Raw genomic sequence first — 24,727 nt, 5'->3', positions numbered from 1 at the left:
GAGATGGTATCACACCAGTACAAAGTTAAAACGGAGTGGTCTGGAAGTTCTCAACAGAAGCACTGAGGGTAGCAAGGATACAGAATGTACTCTGGGTGAGAGGGACTTCAAAGACCATCACCAAGAGTAGCTCAGTACAAAGAACAAAGATAATTACAGCACAGGAACAGGCCCTTCTGCTCTCCAAGCCTGCATCGACCATGCTGCCCCAACTTAACTAAAACCCCCACCCTTCCAGGGACCATGTCCCTCCATTCCCATCCTATCCATGTATTTGTCAAAACACCCCTTAAAAGTCACCATCGTGTCCACTTCCACTACCTCCCCCAGCAGCAAGTTCCAGGCACCCACCACTCTCTGTGTAAAAAAACTTGCCTCATACACCTCCTTTAAACCTTGCCCCTCGCACCTTAAACCTATGCTCCCTAGTAATTGATCCTTGCACCCTGGGAAAAAGCTTCTGACTATCCACTTTATCCATGCCCCTCAATCTTGTAGACTTCTATCAGGTCACCCTTCAACCTGTGTCATTCCAATGAGAACAAATCAGATTTCTCCAACCTCGCCTCACAGCTAACGCCCTCTATACCAGGCAACATCCTGGTAAATCTGGTATCACCATTGACTGAGCTGGCCAAGTCCTAAAGGGCATAGCTGCTGCTGAACAGGGTCTGCAGCAGGTTTTGAGTGAATCAAGAGGGGGAAAGCCTATCTGACATTGTTCTCATCAATCTTCCTGACACATCTGATAGGAGTGACCACCGCATACCCTTGTGGAGACAAAGTCCCACCTTCACCTTGAGGATGTGTTGTGTGGCACTACCACCATGTTAAAGGGGATAGGTTTCAAACAAATCCAGCAACTCAAGACTAGGCATCCGTGAGATGTGGTGGGCCATCGGCTGCAACAGAATCATGTGCAACCACAATTTATAACCTTATAAGAACCATAGAAAAGTTATAGCACAGAAGGGGGCCATTTGTCCCATTTTGCCCATGCCAGCCTGAGGACATCCAGGTGCCCTTTCTAACCCCACCTTCCTGCACCCAGTCCATAGTCCTGTAACTTACGGCGTTTAAGGTACTTTTTAAAAGAGTTCAGGGTCTCCGTCTCCACCACCAACTCAGGCAGTGAATTCCAGATGCCCACTACCCACTGCATAAAAAAGTTCTTCTCTATATTCCATCTACACCTGCTGCCACTTATCTTGAATCTATATCTCCTGCTTCTAGAATTCTCCACCAAGGGAAAACAATTTAATCCGGTCCACTATATCACTTCCCCTTTCAATTTTGCGCACCTCTATCAAGACACTCCTCCAACATACTCCCCCACTCTACCATCAACCCTGGTTCACTGAAGAGTGCAGGAAAGCATGCCAGGAGCAAAACCAAGCATACCTAAAAATGGTGTGTCAACCTGGACTATTTGCATGCCAAACAGCAGAAGCAGAATACAATAAACAGAGCTAAGTGGCCCCACAATCAAAGATCTGATCTGAGCTCTGCAGTCCTTCCACGTCCAGTCATGACTTGGTAATGTACAATTTACCACAATTGAGAAGTCTCCATAAATATCCCCATCCTCAATGATGGTTGTAGGGAGTGGCAGGTAAGCACAACCAGGCAAAAGGCAAGGCTGAAGCATCTGCAACCATCTCAAATGATCCACCTCAGCCTCCTCCTGAAGTTTCCCACAGCACAGAAAGCAGTCAATTCAATTCACTCCATGTGATATCAAGAATCGGCTGATGGCATTGAATACAACAAAGGCCAAAAGCCCTGACAACATTCCTGCAATAGTAGTGAAGACTTGTATTCCAAAACTAACCATACCACTAGCCAAACTATTCCAGTACTGTTACAACATTGGCGTCCACTTGATAATGCGGAAAATTGCCAAGGGATAGAACAATAGAAAATTACAGCTCAGAAACAGGCCTTTTGGCCCTTCTTGTCTGTGCCAAACCATTTTTTGCCTAGTCCCACTGACCTGCACCCGGACCATATCCCTCCACACCCCTCTCATCAATTTTGTGAATGCCATCCACAAAAAGCAGGACAAATCCAACCCAACTAATTACCGATCAGCAAAGTGATGGAAGGAGTCGTCAAGTGGCACCTACTCAGCGACAGTCTGCATCCTAGCACTCAGTTTAAGTTCCAACAGAGCCACTCCACTTCTGACCTCATTACAGCTTTGGTTCAAACCTGGACAAAAGATCTAAACTCAGGAAGTGAGGTGAGAGTGAATGACATCAAAGCAGCATTTTACGGGATATGGCATCAAGGAGCCCAATGTTGAAGTCAACAACAAAAGATGCATTTCAATATATTCTCTCAACACCATTCAGTCAGAGGTGATCAGGTGCTACATAAATGCCAATGCTATCAGCCTGAGAGCTGCATTATCCTCACAAACTTAGTATAAACATATATATTGGGTATATAGGTACATTTCCAGTATTCAATTAAATACACAAGTATTGGGGTATTGCTTCTACAAGATTTACTAATCGTTATATACGCATCTCAAAACCCCTGCATCTACACGTTTACACATAACCTGCGCAAGTAACCCAATTATTTGTAATTCAGTTGAATTATTTTTTCCCCCGATTTTAAATTTATTTATTAGTGCCACAAGTAGGCTTACGTTAACACAGCAATTAAGTTACTTGAAAATCCTCGGGTTGCCACACTCCACTGCCTGTTTGGGGACACTGAGGCAGAATTTAGCATGGCCAATGCACCCAACCAGCACGTCTTTCAGACTGTGGAGGAAACCGGAGCACCCGGACAAAACCCATGCAGACACGGGGAGAACGTGCAGTTTCCACACAGACGGTGACCCAAGCCAGGAATTGAACCTGGGTCCCTGGTGCTGAGGGGCAGCAATGCTAATCACTGTGCCGCCTCTCATCGACTCAAGAGATTAAAGTTTCTGCAGAGAAGCTCCTTCCAGGGAGACGAATTTTCGGTCCCTGCCCCCCCACCGTGTCTAGTACCCCCAGCCCCGGGGCTGAAGGGCTCTTTCAGCCCTTTTGGGTCGCTCAGAACTCAATCCCTGATCCATTGCATCCCATTCCTGCTTTAATTCCAACCCCTGGGAAGAGTAGCTGCTCACGCAGCCCAGGTTTACATTGCAGCTGTTGCTTCCGTATGAATCATTTCATTGAACGTTACTCAATTACAAATCCCGTAGAAAAGTAACTCCGGCGATCAAGAGCAGTTCAGCACTAGACCATGGGATGGCATAAGTGAACAGATAGAGTGGGCAGCAATGTACACAGAACTTTATTTTAGGAAAAGAAAGATTTTCTTTTACCTGCCGGGTGAGTAGTCCGCTTCTGCGGCAAATTTTAGCCGGTGTTATCCAAACAGTGGTTCCAAAGCCCACTGCGAAGGCTGCAAAGACAGCAGTGAATGGGCTCCCTGTTCTAAGGACTCCAAAACAGATCAGGTATCTGATCTCTCCACCCCTTCGGGGCGGGGTTAACCAGGCATTACATCAGTTCAATCCGGAGGAAAGTGTGACAGGGGAATATCATTGTCAGCTTTCAACTTCATCCTGCAGACTTGCAAATAAGATCACTTTCAATCTGTATGCTATATTGCCCCAACTATTGCACTGAATAGTTCTGCTTCAGACATCGGCTGCATCTCTTCAGTACAGGAGGACCAATATCACTCCTTACTGCAGGATTGGGATTGGCTGCCAAGCAACATAGAAAAGAGAAGCAAGAGTAGGCCATTCGGCCCTTCGAGCCTGCTCCACCCTTCATTATGATTCTGGCTGATCATCAAATTCATTATCCTGCTCCCACCTTCCTTCCCATCAATATCCCTTGATTCCTTTAGCCCGAAGAGCTATATCTAATTTCTTCTTGAAATCACACAATGTTTTGGCCTCAATTACATTCTGTGGGAGTGAATTCCACACATTCACCACCCTCTGGGTGAAGAAATTTCTCCTCACCTCAGTCCTCAGTCCTCAAATTATGACCACCTAGTTCTGGACTCACCCCTCCCCTCCCCCTACCATTGGGAACATTCTTTCTGAGCCTACCCTCTCTAATCCTGTTAGAATTATATAAATTATTATTATGAGATCACCACTTGCTCTTCTAAACTCCAATGAATACAATCCTAACCGACTTAGCACAGAACGATGCCAGAATAATGGGTAAAACTCCTGCACTGGTTGTGATAGTTTATGGACACTTGCTTGTCTGCTCAATAAGATGTGCTGTCCCTCAAGTTATGTAACCAATTGTCAGTTGGAAATGGGGCCATGGCCCCTCAACTTGGGTTACTTAATCTAGGCTAACAGTGTAGTACAGGGAGAGGTGCTGCTCGAAGCAAGGGTGTGCCTGCCATGGAAGAGAATCCCATGCCACAGTCCAATATCTTATCCCTTAATCAATTTTGTTGATTTGATTTGATTTAGTATTGTCATATGTGTTGGTGTACTGTGAAAAATATTGATTTTGTGCACTATAAAGCATACTGTTCATAGATTACATGGGGGATAGAAAGAAGAGGGTGCAGGATGTAATGTTACAGTCAAAACTAGGGTGTAGAGAAAGATCAACTTAACATAACGTAGATCCATTCAAAAGTCTGATGGTAGCAGAGAAGAAGCTCTTCTTGAGTCGGTTTGTACGTGACCTCAGACTTTTGTACCTTTTTCCTGAGGGAAGAAGGTGTAGCAGAGTAATTGGCTAATCCTGTTCATCAGGATGGCGTCTTAGGCCAAACAGTGTTCAGCTACTTCATCAATTACCTTACCTCAGTCAAATGGGCAGAAGTGGGATGTTCACTGATGATTGCACAATGTTCAATACCACTTGTGACTCCTCAGATACTGAAACAGTTAGTATCCATTTGCAGCAAGATCTGGACAATATCCAGGCTTGGGCTAATAAGTGGCAAGTACCAATGTGCCAACAATGACCATCTTCAACAAGAGAGGATTTAACCATCACTCCTTGACATTTAATAGCATTACCATCACTGAATCCCCCATTATCAACATCCTAGGAGTTACCATTGACCAGAGACTGAACTGGGCTGGCCATGTAAATACTGTGGCTACCAGAGCAGGTCAAAGGTTAGGAATCCTGCGGCAAATAATTCCCCTGATCCCCCAAATCCTGTCCACCATCGACAAGACACAAGTCAGGAGCACAGTGGAATACTCTCTGCTTGCCTGGATGAGTACAGTTCCAACAACACTAAAGAAGCTCAATATCCAGGACAAAGCAGCCCAATTGATTGCTACCCCTTCCACAAACATTCTATTGCTCCTACCAGTAACAGCAGCCATGTACACTATCTATAAGATGCACTGCAGGAATTCACCAAGGTTCCTGAGGCAGCAACTTCCAAACCCATGACCACCACCATCTAGAAGGACAAGAGCAACACATATCTGGGAACACCACCACTTGGAGGTTGCCTTCCAAGTCACTCACCATCCTGACTTAGAAACATATCACTGTTCTTTCATTGTTGTTGGGTAAAAATCCTGGCATTTCCGACTGTAACAGCACTGTGGGTGTACCTGCTGTGGTTCAAGACCACCATCTTCTGAAGGGCAAGTAGGAATGTGTAATAAATGGTACTGGCAATGTTCACATCCTGTATATGAATTTTTAAAAATCCCTCCATCACTGACAGACAGTGGCAGCAATGTATGCCATCTGCAAGTTGCACTGCAGCAACTCACTAAGGCTCCTTCAACTGCAATTTCCAAGTGCAGGATTTCTGCCTCCTAGAAGGACAAGGGCTGCAGTTGCATGGGAATACAGTAAAAAGTCTGACAACACCAGGTTTCAGTCCAACCGATTTATTTGATAGTAAACTCACTAGCTTTTGGGTTAGCCCCTTCGTCCTGCCCGAAAGCTTGTGAGTTTATGATCAAATAAATCGGTTGGACTGAAACCTGGTGTTGTCAGACTTTTTACTGTGTTTACCCCAGTCCAACGCCGGCATGCCCACATCATTGCATGGGAATACCATCACTTGGATGTTCCCCTCCAAGCCATTCCCCATCCTGACTTGGAAATATATCATCATTCCTTTATTGTCACTGGATGAAAATCCAGGAACTCGCTCCTGAACAGCGCTGTGAGTGTACTGACACCACATGGACTGCAGCAGTTCAAGAAGGCAGCTCACCACCTTTTCAAGGACAATTAGGATGGGCAATAAATGCTGGACTAGCCAGTGATACACACATCCTGTGAAAGAATTTAAAAAATAATTGTTCTTGGTGTTTGTAAGATCTTGCTGTGATTGTGCTCAAATTGTCTGCTCTATTTACCTACCACACAACAATGTCTCCATTTCAAAAGGAATTTATTGGCTTAACTTGCTTTAGGACATAACGAAGACATGAAATGCAAGTTCTCTGTTCCTTAACCTTTGATGGTGCTGACTCATGCCTGTAAAATTCCACTCACCGGCTGCACTCCGGAACCTGGGCTTATTCTTCGCGTGAGACCTAACTTGGCAACTGTTATCAGCCTACTTAACTGAGGAGAAACTATTGCATTGGAATCTCAGTCTGAATCTGAACTCATCTGATGCCTACACACGTACATTTTCTCCAGTGAGCAGGTCCATCGAAGGACCTGCTTATTACTTACACCAGTTTGGTTGCTAGAAGATATATTTGTTCCAATAACTTTAACTGCCAAAACAAAACAAGTTTGCAATAAAAACAGAAACCAATAGCAGTTAAGGCAGCTTCCACCAAGAGAAAGAAAGTTAACTTCCAGATCTCTGACCTTTCCTCAAGACAAATTGTGTTAGGATAGTCACATCATTCACTTGATCTGCTGGGAATAAACCTATCCCTACAACCATCATTGAATCACCAATATTAGCATCTTAAGAGTCCGAGAATGATAGGGCACAGACTGCCATTCGGCCCATCTGTGAGGGTTCCTGGGCAGAGCTATCCAGTTAATGTCATTAGCCTTGTGTTTGTTTTCCTTTTCAAATGTTTATCTAATTCTCTTTTGACCATTACTGTTGAAGTTGCTGCCATCAGTCCTTCGAGCAGTGTCTTCCAGATTACAGCAGCTGAGTGACTATCTTGCCCCTCTTAAAATTTTAATTCACATCCTAATTTACTTCCAGAGAAACAGGCCCTCCCTTCAGAAAGATACAGCAGAATGTTTGGCCCATAAATGCCTTTGTGGTGTTGAACAGGCATGCATTGTTATTGGCGAAGCAGAGAGGGACGAGTTCTGATGTGGTACCTCTGCCTAATTGTATAATGTTAGGGCCAAGGAGTCGAATGCAATGTCACATACCATGCAATTAAGTGGTCTTCATTGAAATGAGTGAGAAACTAATCACAAAACACAGTCACTTAATTTAAATAAGAACATAAGAACTACCCGCAGGAATAGGCCATCTGGTCCCTTGAGCCTGCTCCACCCACCATCCATAAGATAGTTTAGCAATGATTTCTATGGAGTTTCTAGACAATAAAATCTTGAAATTATTAATGATATTGCTGCATGTTTCCCTGTTTCAAAATTCTTTGTGATGTGTATATATGTATATATGAATTAACTCCTTCCACCACTGTCGCACAGTGGCATCTGCAAATGAGCGGCACAGTGGTACAGTAGTTACACTGCTGCCTCACAGCTAGGGACCAAGGTTCAATTCCAGCCTTGAAAGATTGTATGGAATTTCCACGTCCTTCCCGTGTCTGCGTGGGTTTCCTCCGGGTGCTCCAGTTTCCTCCCACAGTCCAAAAGTGTGCAGGTGAGGTGGATTGGCCAGGCTAAATTGCCCCTTAGTGGCCCAACTTGTGTAGGTTAGTGGGGTAAATATGTGTGGGGCTACGAGAAAGGGTCTGGATAGGATTCTCTCTCAGAGAGTCGGTGCAGACTCGATGGGCCAAATGGCCTCATTCTGCACTGTAGGGATTCTATAATTCTAAGATGCATATATGAATCCTTTAGAAAGGAAAGTACCATAATATTTGATTCAGGCAATGAAATGTAATCTGAGTCTTCAGACTCCCCACTCTCTTTGTTAAAATGGAACATCCCATTTCTCTGGCTCAATACCGTAACCTATCATTGATAAAACAAGTTTGGATATCAATTGCAATGCTTTTGAAGTTAGGTCATTCAAAAGGGCATCAGTGAACCTCCAGGCAAGTTTCCAGACAAGGAAGTATGTTTGGGTGATGCTTCAAACTCTTACACTGAATCTTTCGATTTTTTTGATTGGATTTGATTTGATTTATTATTGTCACATGTATTAACATACAGTGAAAAGTATTGTTTCTTGAGCACTGTTCAGACAAATGATACTGTTCATAGAGAAGGAAAGGCGAGAGTGCGGAATGTAGTGTTACAGTCATAGCTAAGGTGTAAAGGAACTTCAACTTAATGCAAGGTAGGTCCATTCACAAGTCTGACAGCAGCAGGGAAGAAGCTGTTCTTGATTCAGTTGGTACTTGACTCACACTTATGTATCTTTTTCCCGATGGAAGAAGGTGGAAGAGTCCTGGTTGCATGAGGTCCTTAATTATACTGGCTGCTTTGCTGAGGCAGTGGGAAGTGTAGACGGATTCAATGGGAGGGAGGCTGGTTTGTGTGATGGATTGGGCTACCTTCATGACTTTTTGTAGAATCTTGTGGTCTTGGGCAGAGCAGGAGCCATACCAAGCTATGGTATAACTTGAAAGAATGCTTTCCATGGCGCATTTAGTAAGAACATGGGAGAAACTTAGTGAACAGGGATTTGGATATGACAATTTATTTTGTTACAGCTCTAAAATAGCAAAATGTCCCAAAGTGCTTCACAGAGCATAAATGTTTTAAAGTTTATTTATTAATGTTCATTAACACTGCAGTGAAATTACTGTTTAACTCCTCTAATTTCCACACTTCAGTGCCTATTCAGGTAAACCGATGGAGAATTTAGCATGGTCAATACACCTAACTAGCACGTCTTTCCGATTGGGGGAGGAAACCGGAGCACTCGTTGTAAACCCACGCAGACATGGAGACAATGTGCAGAGCCTGTACAGACATTGATGGTAACCTGCCTTCTGAGGATCTGGATCAGCAAAAAGGAAAAGCCATGCTGTGTCACCTGATAGTAAAACACCAACATCCATTATGCACAATGAAGGGTAATGATTCACTAGTCTGACACTTTTTAGCCAGTGTGCTACAATACTTAACTGTGTAACGGTGCTGTAGAATGGCACAGAGGTATTTACCATAGAAGGAATCATAGAATACCTACAATGCAGAAGGAGGCCATTCGGACCATCAAGTCTGCACTGACTCTGCAACAGAGCATCTTACCACGGTTCATAAGAACATAAGAACATAAGAAATAGGAGCAGGAGTAGGCCATCTGGCCCTTCGAGCCTGCCCCGCCATTCAATAAGATCATGGCTGATCTGTCGTGGCTCAGTTCCACTTTCCCGCCCTCTCCCCATAACCCCAAATTTACCCAGCGAATCCCCTTGAACTACACATCTTTGGATACTAAGGGGCAATTTAGCATGGTCAATCCACCAAACCTTCACATCTTTGGACTGTGGGAGGAAAATGGAGAACCTGGAGCAAACCCACACAGACATGGGGAGAACATGCAAACTCCACACAAACAGTAAACTAAGGCTGGGACTGAACCTGGGCACCTGATGCTGTGAGGCAACAGTGCTAACCACTGTGCCACCACCACTGCCCTCCCTTCTGTAATCATCTATTGAGCACTACCACACTATTAGCATCACCAAAGTGGATGCACCGTTACTCATCTGTCAGTTCATGGCTGCATCCACAATTCATTTCCCTACAAACCATCCCAACACTTTAACACAGAAGATCAAAGGAGGAGTAGGCCATCTGGCCATTCAAGCCTGCTCCACTATTCATTGTGATCATGGCTAATCATTCAACTCAATAACCTGTTCCTGCTTCCCCCCTTTATCCTTTCATCCCGTTAGCCCCAAGAGCTATATCTGACTTCTTCTTAAAATATACTTGAACATCTCTGGCCGTTTACGGTCCGACACCACCACTGCCAGTGACAACAGAGAAATCAACACTCAGCCAAATCTCCATTCACTGCAGCGGGACTGGAGAATCCCAGCTGCGGTCAAGGTCAGAGAATTTGGCCCACAATGTTTTGGCCACAACTGAGCTTTGGTGAAAATTTCTGACACCTCTTAATATTCACTGAAGGCTTTCCAAGTATTAATTGCTCTCTCTGTGACATCTCCCCATTCCTTTAAAATTAATTTACAAATAAATTTCTCCCCTGACAATAGGAGGACCATGAGACTGGCACTGTGGCTGTATCCACCCACAGCACCTTCTTCTCAAGGGTTAAGCAACAAATGCTGACCTAGCCAGCACGGCTCACATCCCATGAAAGAATTAATAAATAAAACACCCACCTGAGTTCACCATTAGAGTTGTGATTAAATTTATAAATGGATTAAACAAGGAAACTGCGTGCTATTAGCTTGGGATTTTAGTGAACCTTGAAGCAGTGGAAATGAAATTAAAACTGTTTTATATCTGAGGAGAAAAACTGCCCCAATTTTTACTTTACAGAAATTAGGGCAGCATGGTGGCACAGTGGTTAGCACTACCGCCTCACAGCATCAGGGACCTGTGTTCGATTCCCAGCTTGGGTCACTGTCTGTGTGGAGTTTGCACGTTCTCCCAGTGTCTGTGTGGGATTCCTCTGGGTGCTCTGGTTTCCCCTCACAGTCCAGAGATGTATGGGTTAGGCCATGCTAAATTGGTCTTTAGTATCAGGGGAATTAGGTAGGGTAAATGTATGGGGTTATGGGGATAGGGCCAGGGTGGGATTGAGGTTGGCACAGACTCAATGGGCCAAATGGCCTTCTTATGCACTGTGGTAATCTATGATTAGCAGATTTTCCATGGTATTGATGAGAATTTGGATTATTCTCTCTCTTAAACAGACAGAAGCATTCAGCTATATGTTACTATGCTGCCAATGTAAAACTCTCTCTTTTTAAAGAAGACAAGATGATGCCAGATTTAAAGTTTATTGCAAAACAGAGCAAGGAAAGATTGCTAAGTTCATTTAACATCAGCAAACATTCTGCCTCCTGCGCCAATTAGTTTTTGTCGCTGTAGGGATTTTCTCTGCACATTGTGAATGATTGTTCCTCTTTAGTAAGTGTGAATTTGTGAATTGAAAGATATAAACAGCAAAATGCTCATATTCATAGAGTATATACACAAATACACACACACATGAAAACTTCAATTTGCACCGCTAAGTATAGGGATTTGCTATTTTACAAGCACGAGAATTACATCTTGTAAATCCAGTGAGTGCAGGTGTGTCCCTCTTTAACTCCACAATTGCAGTTTTATGTGAGGGTGGAACGTTGGGTTAAGGCGCATTCATGTAGGAAAAACTCCTAGTGGGATTCTGTGCCTCATTGATGAAGTTGGCTGCTGCTGTCCAGTGAAAAGCATGCAGTCCAATCCAACTCCCCAAGGACCAGCGTAAGAACAGTGCAGCTCACATTGGCTTCAGGCAATGCAATTGCCTGTGAAGAGTGAAGTCCTTCAGGTTTAACAAGACATATGCAATCTGGAAAAGAGCACACTCTGGGCAGAATTCCACCTCTCCCCCCCACTCCCCTCTCCTCCACCCTCCCCCTGGCCCCTCGCTCCCCTCCCTCCCACTCCCCTCCCCCCTCCCCCAGCACCTGTGGCAGAAGTGAAGAATCTAGCAGGAACCAAAATGTCAGAGAACCACCTACATAAAATCTCATTGCAATTGCCAGGGCGGGAGGTTAATGACAGGTCAATTACCTTGTTGGCTGGTGGGGTGAATTCCATTTGCATTCACTTGCATCTCATGAATGCTCATTTAAGGGTGGCATAGTGGTTAGCAACGCTGCCTCACAGCACCAGGGAGCTGAGTTCAATTCCCGGCTTGTCTGTGTGAAGTTAACTTTAACATGTTGTTGTGAGACTTTTTGCCATGCTTACCCCAGTCCAACACCGGCATCTCCACATCATGGCTACCATCGACACTGCAAACTGCCAGCTCCAAATGGAGAGGATCTCCAAGAGGATTGCGCATATCGACACAGACATCAAGTTTCTACAAAGATGCAAGAAAGCAGACACTTGAACTTGATGTTGCGAGACTTCCTAATGGGTAGGAAACAGCAAGTGGGGATAAGGAGTTCTTTTTCAGGTTGATGACCTGTAACCAGTGGGGTTTCACAGGGATCAGTGCTGGAACCGCAACTGTTTACAAATATATTAGTGACGTGGAGGAAGGAAGCAAATGTATTGTAGTCACATTTGCAGTTGACACAAAACTAGATGGAAAAGCAAATTGCAAGAGGGATACAAACAGTTTACAAAGAGACATTGATTAGTTATGTAAATGAGCAAAATGTTGACAAGGGGAGTATAATGTGGGAAAATGTGAAGCTCTTCATTTTGGAAAGGAGAACAAAAGTATTATTCAAATGGAGAAAAACTGCAGAAAGCTGCAACACAAAGTCCAGGTAATAACTTTTATTCCCCATTGGCTACTTGGACAGCACGATGACACAGTGGTTAACATTGTTACCTCACAGTACCAGGGACCCGAGTTCAATTCCATGCTTGGTTCCCTGTCTGTGCAGAGTCTATTCATTCTCTCCATTGTCTGTCTGTTTCCTCTGGGTGCTCTGGTTTCCTTCTACAGTCTGAAAGACATGCTGCTTAGGTGCACTAGCCATGCTAAATTCTCCCTCAGTGCACCTGAACAGGCACCAGAGTGTTGCGACAAGGGGGATTTTCACAGTAACTTCATTGCCGTGTTAATGAAAGCCTACTTATGACATTAATAAATAAACTTTAAACTTACTGAAGATCACACAGCACAATTTAAAAACAAGAAGCAAAGGGAGTTGGTCAGGTTTCTTCTCTCAAGTAAATCCAGGATGGCGTTGAAGCGAGGCGACTTCTTTCAAGCTGTGCCCAGCATACCTTCTAATTCTGTCTTTTACTCTCGTTCTATCCTTCTAAAACTTCATTCTAACTCTTAACACTACATTCTGCACTGTCTTGTTTCCTTCTCTATGAACGGTATGTTTTGTCTGTATAGCGTGCAAGAAACAATACTTTTCACTGTAAATACATGTGACAATAATAAATCAAATCAAAACCATTGTGGGGTGTTGCTGTTACAGTGTGGCTGCTGCATTTGGGCAAATAATAGTCATTCCATCCCAAAGAGTAACTTACTGTGTTAAATGTTTTCAGATGTATTTTTCTTTTGTCCTTTGTTTAAAACAAGGGGCACCTTATTGCAGGTACACAGCGTGACTTCAAATTATGACAATTAATAACCCATTTCAATCTTTTAAAATTTTACTTTATATTGTTTAATTCTTTACAAATTAATCTTTTGACTACATCGGACTGGGACATCACAAGCCAGTGCTGACATTTATTTACAGACATCCAAAATCTATCTTCAGCTAGAACATATTACTCGTGAAATCGGTTCCAGTTAAATAGTGCTAATTGCTATTGGCTTGTGTTTTTATGGCTTATAGTTTCTGCATTTCTTTTTGCTCTATTGTGAAAATAACTTTACCCTTTTTAGAAGAAATTTACTTCTGACAATTACCATCCACCATTTTTATCATCAAAGAATTAGCCTTATATCATAAATAGCATTCGCAGTCACAGAAGTGGAGAGAGGCGGGATGGGTAATTGCATACATTGTGATCAGTTTTTTGGGAAATTTGTACAAATATCTGCAAAGTTACTATGTGATTTGATTCAGCCATTTGCTAATTCAAACAGAGCAGGAAGGTGGCCAGATCAATCCATAGTCTTTCCTGTGTTCCTCGATTCGCACCCAGGCTGCATTTTGAGAAAGCTGTAACTGGCCCCAGTGCACCGGTGGAGAGTGGAGAAAAATGGTCAAGATTTCTGCCCCAGATCATCGTCCAGTAGCTCCCACTGGAAGTGCGTAAACACCAGATAAGGATGAATCGTTCACAGACACACACTGCCAAGGTTCAGACAAGGGTGCCCACCTTGCCAATTGATCCAACACGTGCAGGAAAGGGAGGACAGAAAAATTGATTCAGACTAAAGAAAGGAAATCCATATGTATCTTCATGCTGATTGTCCTGTGATCTTCCTCGTGAGGTCCTAGGCACTCATTGAGCCAAGCCCGGCAGTCTATTGCAATAGTACTTTCTCACATCAGGTTAGCTCTAAATACAGTCCTTGTGGTGTGAGAGGATAAAATGACAGCGTGTACCTGTCGCCGGCAGCTGTGCAAATATTTGGGACTATTTTGAAGTAGACACTTGTTTTCCCAATGTCCAAAGGCGGCATCAGTCAACATGGCTGATACGCATTAAAATCACCACCTTCACTCAACTCCACTTGCTCTTTATCATACCGAGAACATGGCTAGCAATGTTATTGTGATCCAGGATATACTAAACACCCTCTTGCCGGCTGACGAAGAGAACTGGTGGCGCTGTTTAACCACAAGCACGGCATTTGTGTGGTTCGTTGGCACCTCGATGTTACAGATCATCCCTTCACAACAGGAAGTGCACTCCTGAAACAAAAATACAAAATGTTTCCTGATGAAACGTTCCCACTGGAGTTGCATTCCCCTCCAATCACAGGCTTTCAGTCCATGCATTGGAACCACCCATTCCTGGTACCATTTATTCCCAGGATGATTCACTACCTGTAGTTCTACTGTGTTTGTATCCAACTACCTGACATCGAGGGGCTGATTCTCCCATCCCACTGCACTGCTTTTGCAGGACAGCAGACCAGGAGACTCAAGCAGAGGCCGTCTCACAGGATCCCCACTGGGCACAATGGCCTCTGTGCATCTCCGGCAATCGGATTTCTGGTGCCATTAGCTCTGCGCCAATTCCCGTGTAATTGTAATTTATTTAACTTATAATTTGCATTCAATTTTATTATCATTAGCAGGCTTGGGGCTGAAATCTTCAGAGCCACTAGCCTTGCACCATCCCCCAGGAGTATTTCACTCCAATGGGGTGTAGGATAGCTCCCCACCTGCGGGGAGCTGGTGACCTGACTCCGCTGGAGTGAACGAGGGCAATTGAGGCCTCCCAGAGGGTTGGGCACTGTAGGGGGCATTGCCACTTTGGCAGTGCCAGACTGGGCTCCCTACCACTGCCCAAAGGGCAAAGTGACAGTACACAGGGGACACCATGGCACTGCCCATCAGACATGCCAAAGGGGTGGGGCGTCCCATTTCCACTCTGCATTTGGGCTGTGACAGAGAGAGGACAGCGTTCGGGGCTGGCCAGTGGTGTTGGGGAGGGGGGGGGTGGTATCGTTCTGCTTAGGGGGAGGGTGGAGAATCAGGGAGGGGCGTGTGTGAGCACTGCTCAGGGGAAGGGCAAGGGAAAATGGGAGATTGGGACTGCACGGGGGAGGAACATCGAGGCGGGCTGGGGGAGGCATCAAGGCTGACCCCAGGCATATTTGAGGGCCCAGCAATCAGGCCATGGGGGAAGGGGGGGGGGGGGTGGGGGGGGGGTCAGTGAGCCAGCAAACAAATCGGCACTGACAGATCGGTGCACGCACAGTGGCTCGCTCAGTGCTATGCTGTCAGCCTCTCCAGTGGGAATAAGTCTCATCCCCTGATTTTTGGACTGATTCACAGACTCAGCAGTGCACAAGGTATGGGAGATTCATTTTGCAACTTCTACTGAAAAAAACCAGCAGGATTTAGGTGAATTCGACACTTGGAATTTTTTTGGGAGAAACCGCCCCCACCACCACCTCTCTTCTGGGGGTCAGTTTAGCTCAGTTGGCTGGAAGACTGTCTAGTGATGCAGAGCAATGCCAACAACTTGGGCTCAATTCCTATCCTCAATTCCCCCCAGTTGAGTTAATTCTTGAAGTCCTGCCTTCACAACTTTGCCCCTCCCCTGAGGGGTGGTGATACTCTGGTTAAATCACATTCAGCTCTCCTCTTCAAAGAGGAGATCATTTGGGACTATGGTGACTTTTACTGTCCCTCCTGGATTTCATGCAGGTCTCTAAGGTAAGAACCAAGGGATGAAGTGTACAAACTAGGTTAATTAATGTCTATTTAGAAAACTCAGTAGTTTGGGCAGAACTAAAATAATTTCCCCTAAATTGCGTCTATCCATAATTGGTTAAAGAATCCTACCTAATTTCTGGCAATACTAGGCATGGTAAAGCCAACTGATACATATGGAGAATTTGGTAATTAAAATATAGACAACAAAAGGTTTTAAATCTGAGTCCACCGAGGACATCAGCAGCTTGTGGCACCTTCGATATTCATATCTCCGTTCCAAGCAAGGTGAAATTTATTTGTTTTGATATATGCAGGCCTTTAACGGGGAATGCTGGTGAAATGCCACTAGTTAATTCATGGGCACTTCTGGTTAGATACTTCAAATAAACTTCCAGCGCAAAAAGAGGCTGTTCAGTCCATTTTGCCCGTGCCAGAACTCACCGTATAACCAAACTTCCTGATGTGATGGCAGCCAACTGAATGACATTCCTCCTTTGAAACACATCTCTTTGAGACTGATTCACTCCTGCCATAGCTTGTAAATCTGTGGACTGTAAGGCAATACTCTGTATCTGTGCCATAAAAAGACAAAGATTAAGACTTTAGAACTATTTTGCCATTTGGGAGCCATATAAACAAGTCATCTAAAATTTCTCAGGGATTTTTGTTCTCTCTCTATAATAATGAGCATTACCCTGGCCATAAAAAAATATGGTGCTCATAAAGTGTAAATTCCTAACTTTGATCCTTTTAGGAAATAAAGTGCAGCCTAATGCACAAATGGAATGACAATTACCACCCTAATACCTGGTTAAAGCTGCAACAAAGTCTCCAAGTCACATACCTTTACACTTTGGTCATGACATTTTCTGCATTTTTCATCATCAAGTATTTATCTTACAAAAGTGTTCTCTATCTTTTGACAACTCTTCAGACACACTATTCACTGATATAAACCCACATTATTATGTATCTACTCAGTTTCTGTGCGTGATATTGGCATAACGATGCTTCTTTCGAGGTTAATTTGAAGCATTAATATTCATATGCAAGTAAATTCTGACTGAAAGCATTCGCTAAGTTTTTTTTTTACTCTGCCAATTTTCATCCCTTGCTTCTCAATGCTATTCAGTGCTTGCTAAGGTATCTGTCTGAAACCTCGAATCAACCTCCAGTTCTTTCACTTTAAATGAGTTTTGGCAGTGAGTGTCGGAAGGCATTTCCACTTCAGGGGCTCAGATTTAAATTGAATCCTTCGTCACCTGAAACTTCCACATGCGTGGGCTGGCTTCCACTTCGCCAGGGGCCCTAAAGAAATTTCGATGATAGAGCCTTACAGCACGGAAGGAAAACATTCTGTTCAACACAGCTGTGCCAATTCTTTGAAGGAACTAGCCAATTAGACCCACTAACTACCCCCCAATACCCTTCCCACTCTTTACCCAGAAGACTGTCACGGTACAACATCTCTTTGGCTGTATTAGAGGTCCAGCAGTCCTTCTGGCACCCTATCTGATTTTAGTTCACTCAGCACAAACCATGCCTATGATCTTCCTTCAAACCTAAGAAATAGGAGATAATATATCATATCATATGGCTGCTTGAATCTGCTCCACCATTTAATTTGGTGGCACAACAGCTAGCACTGACTGCTTCATAGCGCTAGGGACCTGGGTTTGATTCTAGCCTTGGGTGACTGTGAAGTTTGCACATTCTCCCCATGTCTGCGTGAATTTCCTCCAGGTGCTCTGATTTCCTCCCATGGTCCAAAGATGTGCAGGTTAGATGGACTGGCTATGCTAAATTGTCCCTTGGTGCATGTTACATGGATTAACCAGGGTCAATGCATGGGGTTACGGGGATAGGGCAGGAAAGAGGGCCTCGGTAAGATACACTGTCAGAGAGTTGGTGCACACTCAATGAGTTGAATGGCCTCGTTCTGCACTGTAGGGATTCTATGATTTTATGAATATGATCATGGCTAATCTTTTGCCTCAACTCACACTCCTGCCCACTCTGAAAATCCCTTGATTCCTTAAGAGATCAAAGATCTGCCTGTCTCAGCATCCACAACCCTCTAGAGTAGAGAATTTCCAGGATTCACAATACTTTGAGTGAAGACATTTCTCTCCTCAGCCCTAAATGATTGTTCCTTCATCCTGCAACTGTGTTCCAGATTCCCCGGTCAAAGCAACAATATCTCAGTATCTACCTGTTGAGCACCATTCATAATCTATTAGGTTTCAATGAGAGCAAGGGCCCAGTTTATTCATCCTCTCAGGACAGCCCCTCCTGTCTCAGGATTCAACCTAGTGAACCTTTGTTGCACTGCTTCTAGGCCAGTACATCCATCCTAGGCTATCTTAGAGATCATGTAATAAGCCAGTGTTAATTAGTCCCCCCACTGTAAACTGTAAATGATCCTCTGGAAAAACATGAACATGATACAATATATTAATTTTCAGATCGTCATGCTTGTGCCCAAAATAAAAATCTTAAACTTATCCAAGCTAATTACATTGATGTGAGGGGAGAATAGGCTGTGATCCAGTGTTGGATTGGCACAGTTGTTAACACTGTTGCCTCACAGTGCCAGGAATCCAGGTTCAATTCCCGGCTTGGGTCACTATTTGTGCGGAGTCTGCACATTCATCCCATGCCTGCACGGGTTTCTTCCCATAACCCAAAAGATGTACTGTTTAGATGCATTGGCCATGTTAATTTTTCTTCAGTGTACCCGAACAGGTACACTGCCTGTTCGTGTAGGCAGTGGAGACTGGGGATTTTCCCAGTAACTTCATTGCAGCGTTAATGTAAGCCGACTTATGACACTAATAAACAAACCTGAAACTTGTGACAAGGCTTTGTTAAATTCACGACAGGAGACTATTTGTTTCTAGTCACGGTGGCCAATTGCTAGAAAATACCCCTCCACCAACAATAACAACTAATAAAGATTAAGAAAAAGCATAACGGATGTGATGACAAGAAAAAAATATACAAGTGTGAATGTTGCTGTAAAAGTCATTGTAAAACAAAGAGCGATTCTTGGGTAGCTTGAAACTTTCCTTTCTCCTGCATTATTTTAAATATTTCCCCTTTAAGAGATGTTTCAGGAAAAGATGAATACACTGGTGTACAAATATCCCATATCACTCGAAACCAGAGCTCAGGTTCCACAACCTGACATAAAGGTCAGGGGTGAGTGACCCTTTGCTTGGCAGGCTCACTCCACAGCTATTACACGGTCAATGGTTCTTTAATCGGCCAGAGGCCCGGAATCCGCCCCTCCCCACCCCGCCTCCGCTCCTTCACCAAGAAGTCGTCCCACCTCAGGTAGCTGCCAGCTAAACTGAGGGCTAGCAGTTCTCATGTGCCAACAGTGCCACTGGGAGCTGAGTTTGCAGCCAAAGCAAGGGAAAGACGTTCAGTGCTGGAGACAGGATGTAAGGTGAGTGTACGGGTCTCGCCAGGGCCAGGCTGGAGGAGCCAGCATGCAGGTGGAGGAATGGTTGGCAAGGGCAAGGAGGGAAGAATTTTTTGGTGGTTTGGGTTTGTGTCTTGTAGGCGTGAGTGTATTTGATAGACCATCAAAAAAGCCGCACACCACCCGCCCGCCCCCCGCCCCCCCCCCCCCCCAACCCTCCCACCATCCCCAACTATGCCTGGCCACAAATGGTTGGACACCTGATAAACCCAGTGGCAGTGGGATTCAGAAGCGACACGGTGGCTCACTTGTTAGCACTGTTGCTTCACAACACCAGGGACCCAGGTTCGATTCCGGCCTTAGGTGACTTTTTGAGTGATGTTTGCACATTCTCCCCATGTCTGTATGGGTATCCTCCAGGTGCTCCGGTTTCCTCCCACAGTCCAAAGCTAGGTTAGGTGGATTGGCCATGCTAAATTGCATGTTAGTGTCCTAAGATACGTAGGTTTATGGTTTAGCCATCTGAAATGTGTGGGTTATGGGGAGAAGGAGGGGGGGGGAGAAGAGGGCCTGGGTAGGTTATTCTGACAGAGGGTCGGTGCAGACTCGATGGGCCAAGTGGCCTCTTCGCACTGTAGGGATTCAATGATTCTATTCTATAATTCTACAACTAGACTGAGGATAGGACTCTCCCATTGTTTTGCACAATTGCATTATAAAACATAAATATCTCGCCTCAGTTCCTTGCACCCTATAGTTTTATTGAGTAATGAGAGCAGAGGTGTTGATGATGAGATATCCCACCTCAATCCTTAACTTTAAACACATGAGGTTAAAAATTAGTGTCAGTGATGACTTGCAAAGTGCTTGTAAAAAATTCCTCCTTCTGCTATTTTAATGAGTGGCAGGGGTGGATTTTAAAATATATGGGTTAGTACCCGAGAGAGGAATGTGATAGAATGCTGTTAAGCCATCACACTAAAGTTTATTTATTTATTAGGTACAAGTAGGCTTACATTAACACTGCAATGAAGTTACTATGAAAATCCCCCAGTTGCCACACTCTGGCGTCTGTTTGGGTACACTGAGGGAGAATTTAGCATGCACAATGCACCTAACTAGCATGTCTTTTGGGCTGTGGGAGGAAACCGGAGCACCCGGAGGAAACCCACGCAGACACGGGGAGCATGTGCAGATTCCTCAGACACGACCCAAGCCAGGAATCAAACTCGAGTCCCTGGTGCTGTGAGGTGGCAGTGCTAACCACTGTGCCTCCATGCCAGTGTTACACTAATTACATCATTGCAATACCTTGCAATAGCCGAGCATTATTTAATAGTGCCCTCTCTGTTGGGGAGGTGGAAATAAAGTTGCTTAATAATGGCTTACCTGTAGCTAGGCACAAACAGTGCAATGCCCAACAATTACCAACAATAAAGGTCTTTGGATGATATAATAATTCCTGTTAAATTATGTAATCAACATCTAAAGATTTTCTACTAGATTACAAACAAGACGGTCTGTTTCTATTTTTTGAAGATTTGCTCACTGTTTATTTAAAAGCTACAAATGGATTAATTAATTTTAGATTAGTTCCTGATAGACCTTTCTGGATGATTTGTGTAGACAGGTGTGTAGAGAGGTGTAGAGAGGTGGGGTTATTTTCACAATTGACAGCCCAGCAGCATCTACAAGGAGGCCAGTGACGCACATGCACCCTGATCTGATTTTCCAAGACTCACAACCCTTCCACCAGAGGGTAAAAAAAGACAAATAATCAGCTCCAACAGGAGCAAAGGCTCTTAAAAACAGGAACCTAATCCTGTCTGAGATTCATTATCTCTAAACTGTCTAAAGATTTATGGCCTTTCAAAAGGTCTCAGCATCAGCTCTTAACAAAATTCCTGGGATAAGTACATGGCACAGAGAAGGACAGGAGGATGTGTTAATAGGGTGAGATCAAGTAAATGGGATTGAGTGGGATGAGGCTCAAGAACTTAAACCATTTGTCTGTATCCCTGTGCTGTAAATTCCATGTAATTCTATCTCTGCCCCTCTCCAAACACACTTTCTTGATGTGAAAATAAGTGGGAGAGAGAGAGAAGGGGAGAAAGTAAAGTCCAAGTTCACCAACCTTCACCACTTTTTTTACTGGAAAATGGAAGCAGCAGGAAATGAAGCAAAATCTTGGTGCAACCAGGTTCCAGATTCTGCCCCAATTCCACCCTTGCACATAACTGCACTATGGCACCTGTCATCTCTGACTTTCCCATTAGGGAGGTAAACCCTCCTGGATGGGCCTGGAGTCTCCAGAATTTAAAATCAATCTCCAGGACACTGTTGAGTGAATGCTGGAGAATAAATATTAGGGGTGCAATGTTACAGACCATTCACACCACGTTCAGGCTGCCAGCCAAATCTTCATTCACTGCAGCTGGAAGGGAAAATGCAGCCAGTGTGAATGGTGATCAGATTCTGGCCTGATTTTTCTTTTGTCAATTTCTGTGAACTTGCCCCTTTCCCAGATATAAAACTGAAAAAATAAATGGCTGACCCTCAATTGGGCAATGAGACTTTTTGTTTTCTGATTGGTGTAGGAGGGCAGGGCGTCACAGGAATGTATGTATTGACTGAATAATGGTTGGGGCATGAGGGGCAAGGCATGTGATGAAACTTCCAGGAATAACTGTAATCACAGTTGGTAAGCCTATTTCCCATGTCGGCTTTAACTTAGCTGATATGGTTAATCAAACACAATTCAATGCAATGCGGAAGGGGGAGAAAAATGTGACAAAAGAGCTGTGCACTGAAAGTAAATATTCCAGCTTTATTTAACTGAACGTGTACAAAGATTAGTTATATTGAGAATGCTTTGGTTTTTTGCATTTAGTTGGTGCAGGTGTATGGGAGATTGAATGGGTAAAGTATTCTGGAGGGTTTCCATGTGGATGGTAACTTCAGCTTTCAAAAAGCTACAGAAAAAAATCTGTATTTATAACTTCAGAGAAGTAAAATCTTTTAGCTTTTCTATTTCTTTCATGGAATGTAGGCATTACTGACAGCATTTGTTGCCCATCTCTAATTGCCCTTGAACAGGATGGCTTGCCAGGGCCACCTCAGAGAGCAGTTCAGAGTCAACCACATTGCTGTGGGCCTGTAGTCAGATGTAGGCCCGGCCAGGTAAGGGCGATAATCCTTCCCTGAAGAGCATTACTGAACCAGATGGGCTTTTACAACAATCGATCGTAGTTTTATGGTCACCTAGGGGCAAAATCTTACTAAAAATAGTGTTATTTCCTGCGAGAAAACCGGCATGTTTCTCTCCTGACAAACCGGTCAGGTTTATCTCAAGATCTTATAACACTCTACCAAAAAAATTAAGGGGTGTTTTTAATGCTGTCAGAGTGGGGGAGGGGCTTCAACACACCCACAAAACACTTGCCAGAGATCGGGTGCCATCTTTAAAGGGAATCCCTATCAGAAACTGAGAAAACCTCCCCATCCCCAAGCTACTTGGGAGATCTGAGGGACCCCCCTTCCCCAACCCAGACCAAAATCAGCAATTCTCTACAACCCTCCCTTTCCCTGAGTCATCGGACCCTTTTCTCTGTCCCCCAATCATTGACATATTCCCACTTTCTCCCTCCCTCCCTTCGCACCACAGACTGATCTGGCACTCCCTTTCATGCATTCCCCCTGCCCCAAGTTCCCGGCCACTACTACATGCAAATGAATCCCACTCCCCTCCCACCCATCCTGCATGAGGCTTTCACTGGGACACACTTCTGTGGCACAGGGTGGCACTACCATTCCTGCAGATGGAGATTGCATGCTCAAAATCGCCAGCTGTACATTGCAGATTTAATAATAGAATTCAAATTCATTGTGCGATTTGAACCCATTTCGCAGAGCGCGAGCCTGAATTTCAAGATTACTAGATCCAGAGGTCATTGAATCCACACAGCGCAAAAGGAGGCCATTTTTACCCAAACCCACACTACCCCGTACTATCCTTGTAACTCCATACATTTACCATGACTAATCTCCCTCACCTACATATCTTTGTACACTAAGGAGCAACTTAGCGTGGTCAATCCACCTAACCTGGACTGTGGGAGGAAACTGGAATACTTGAAGAAAACACACAGTTTTCTCCTGTGTGGAAAATGTGCAAGTTCTGCACAGTCACCCGAGTCCCTGTTGCTGTGAGGCAGCTGTGCTAACCACTGTACCACCATGCTGCCCCAATTCAGGTAAATTGAGGGAAGTATTGGGTGGCATAGTGGCATACTGGTTAGGACTGCTGCCTCATGGCGCCAGGCACCCAAATGCAGGGGACAGAACCTGGGTAAGGAACTCTGTCAGAGAGTCAGTGCAGACAGGGGAGGCAATGGCCTTATAGTACTGTCGCTGGACCATTAGACCAGAAACTCAGCTCATATTCTGGGGACCTGGGATTGAATACCGCCATTGCAATAAATATCTGGAATTAAGATTCTACTCATGATTATGAAAATTTGATTTGATTTATTATTGTCACATGTATTAACATACAGTGAAAAGTATTGTTTCTCGCGTGCTATACAGACAAAACATACCATTCATTGAGAAGGAAACTATCGTCAATTGTTAGAAAAACCCATCTGGTTCACCTTTAGGGAAGGAAATCTGCTGTCCTTAACTAGTCTGACCTACTTGTGACTCCAGAGCCCCAGCAATGTGGTTGACTCTCAACTAGGAATGGGCAATAAATGATGGCCAGCCAGCAATGCCCATGTCCCATGAGTGAATAAAAAAAACTTTATTCAATGGGCCAAATGGCCTCCTTCTATACTGTAAGGATTCTATGGTTCTATACCTGACCCATCCATCTTATCCTTCCTTCACAGGACTGAAGGGAAAGGTTAAACAATAGTTACCCATAATGAACAGTCAACATCTATATTTAAATTTGAATGATTATTTCAATCTAGAGTGTCAGTAAATATTGGAATAATTTCAATGGCTGACTCAATGCAATGAATAAAATAATTTAAGAAGCAGTGGAACTATGCATTTTTCCTGTATTTACTAGCCTTTATGTTTTGTGTAAAACTGAAACATCCTGTCACACTGACTGACCTATTAGAGCCTTTATTCATTGTACAAGGGAAGCAGTTACTGCCAATGAAACAAATTATTTACAAAGA

General features: G+C 44.1%; 2 protein-coding genes across 6 annotated transcripts in view; both read right to left on the bottom strand.

Annotated features, from left to right (window-relative positions):
* lypd6 (LY6/PLAUR domain containing 6) overlaps positions 1-3,439 on the bottom strand; it is a 208,618-nt gene extending 205,179 nt beyond the window's left edge. The window contains exon 1 of the mRNA XM_080199396.1: positions 3,329-3,439. The gene's annotated coding sequence lies outside the window, so the exon portion shown is untranslated. The remainder of the gene's footprint in view (positions 1-3,328) is intronic.
* Positions 3,440-13,470: 10,031 nt separating this feature from the next.
* The window catches only part of lypd6b (LY6/PLAUR domain containing 6B), a 124,068-nt gene continuing 112,811 nt past the window's right edge, over positions 13,471-24,727 (bottom strand). For 4 of the 5 annotated variants that reach the window (XM_080198290.1, XM_080198291.1, XM_080198292.1 and 1 more), the window contains exons 4-5: positions 16,553-16,683; positions 13,471-14,635 (exon numbers count right to left, since the gene is read on the bottom strand). In XM_080198290.1, coding sequence (XP_080054416.1) covers positions 14,465-14,635; positions 16,553-16,683 — 302 coding nt within the window. In that variant the 3' untranslated portion in view covers positions 13,471-14,464. The remainder of the gene's footprint in view (positions 14,636-16,552; positions 16,684-24,727) is intronic. The other variant, XM_080198294.1, reaches the window with a different exon arrangement.

The sequence above is a fragment of the Carcharhinus amblyrhynchos genome, chromosome 11 (genome assembly GCF_965287045.1).
Source record: "Carcharhinus amblyrhynchos chromosome 11, sCarAmb.v2.hapA, whole genome shotgun sequence".
NCBI classification, from domain to species: domain Eukaryota; kingdom Metazoa; phylum Chordata; class Chondrichthyes; order Carcharhiniformes; family Carcharhinidae; genus Carcharhinus; species Carcharhinus amblyrhynchos.
This window is presented reverse-complemented; position numbering and strand designations above follow the sequence as displayed.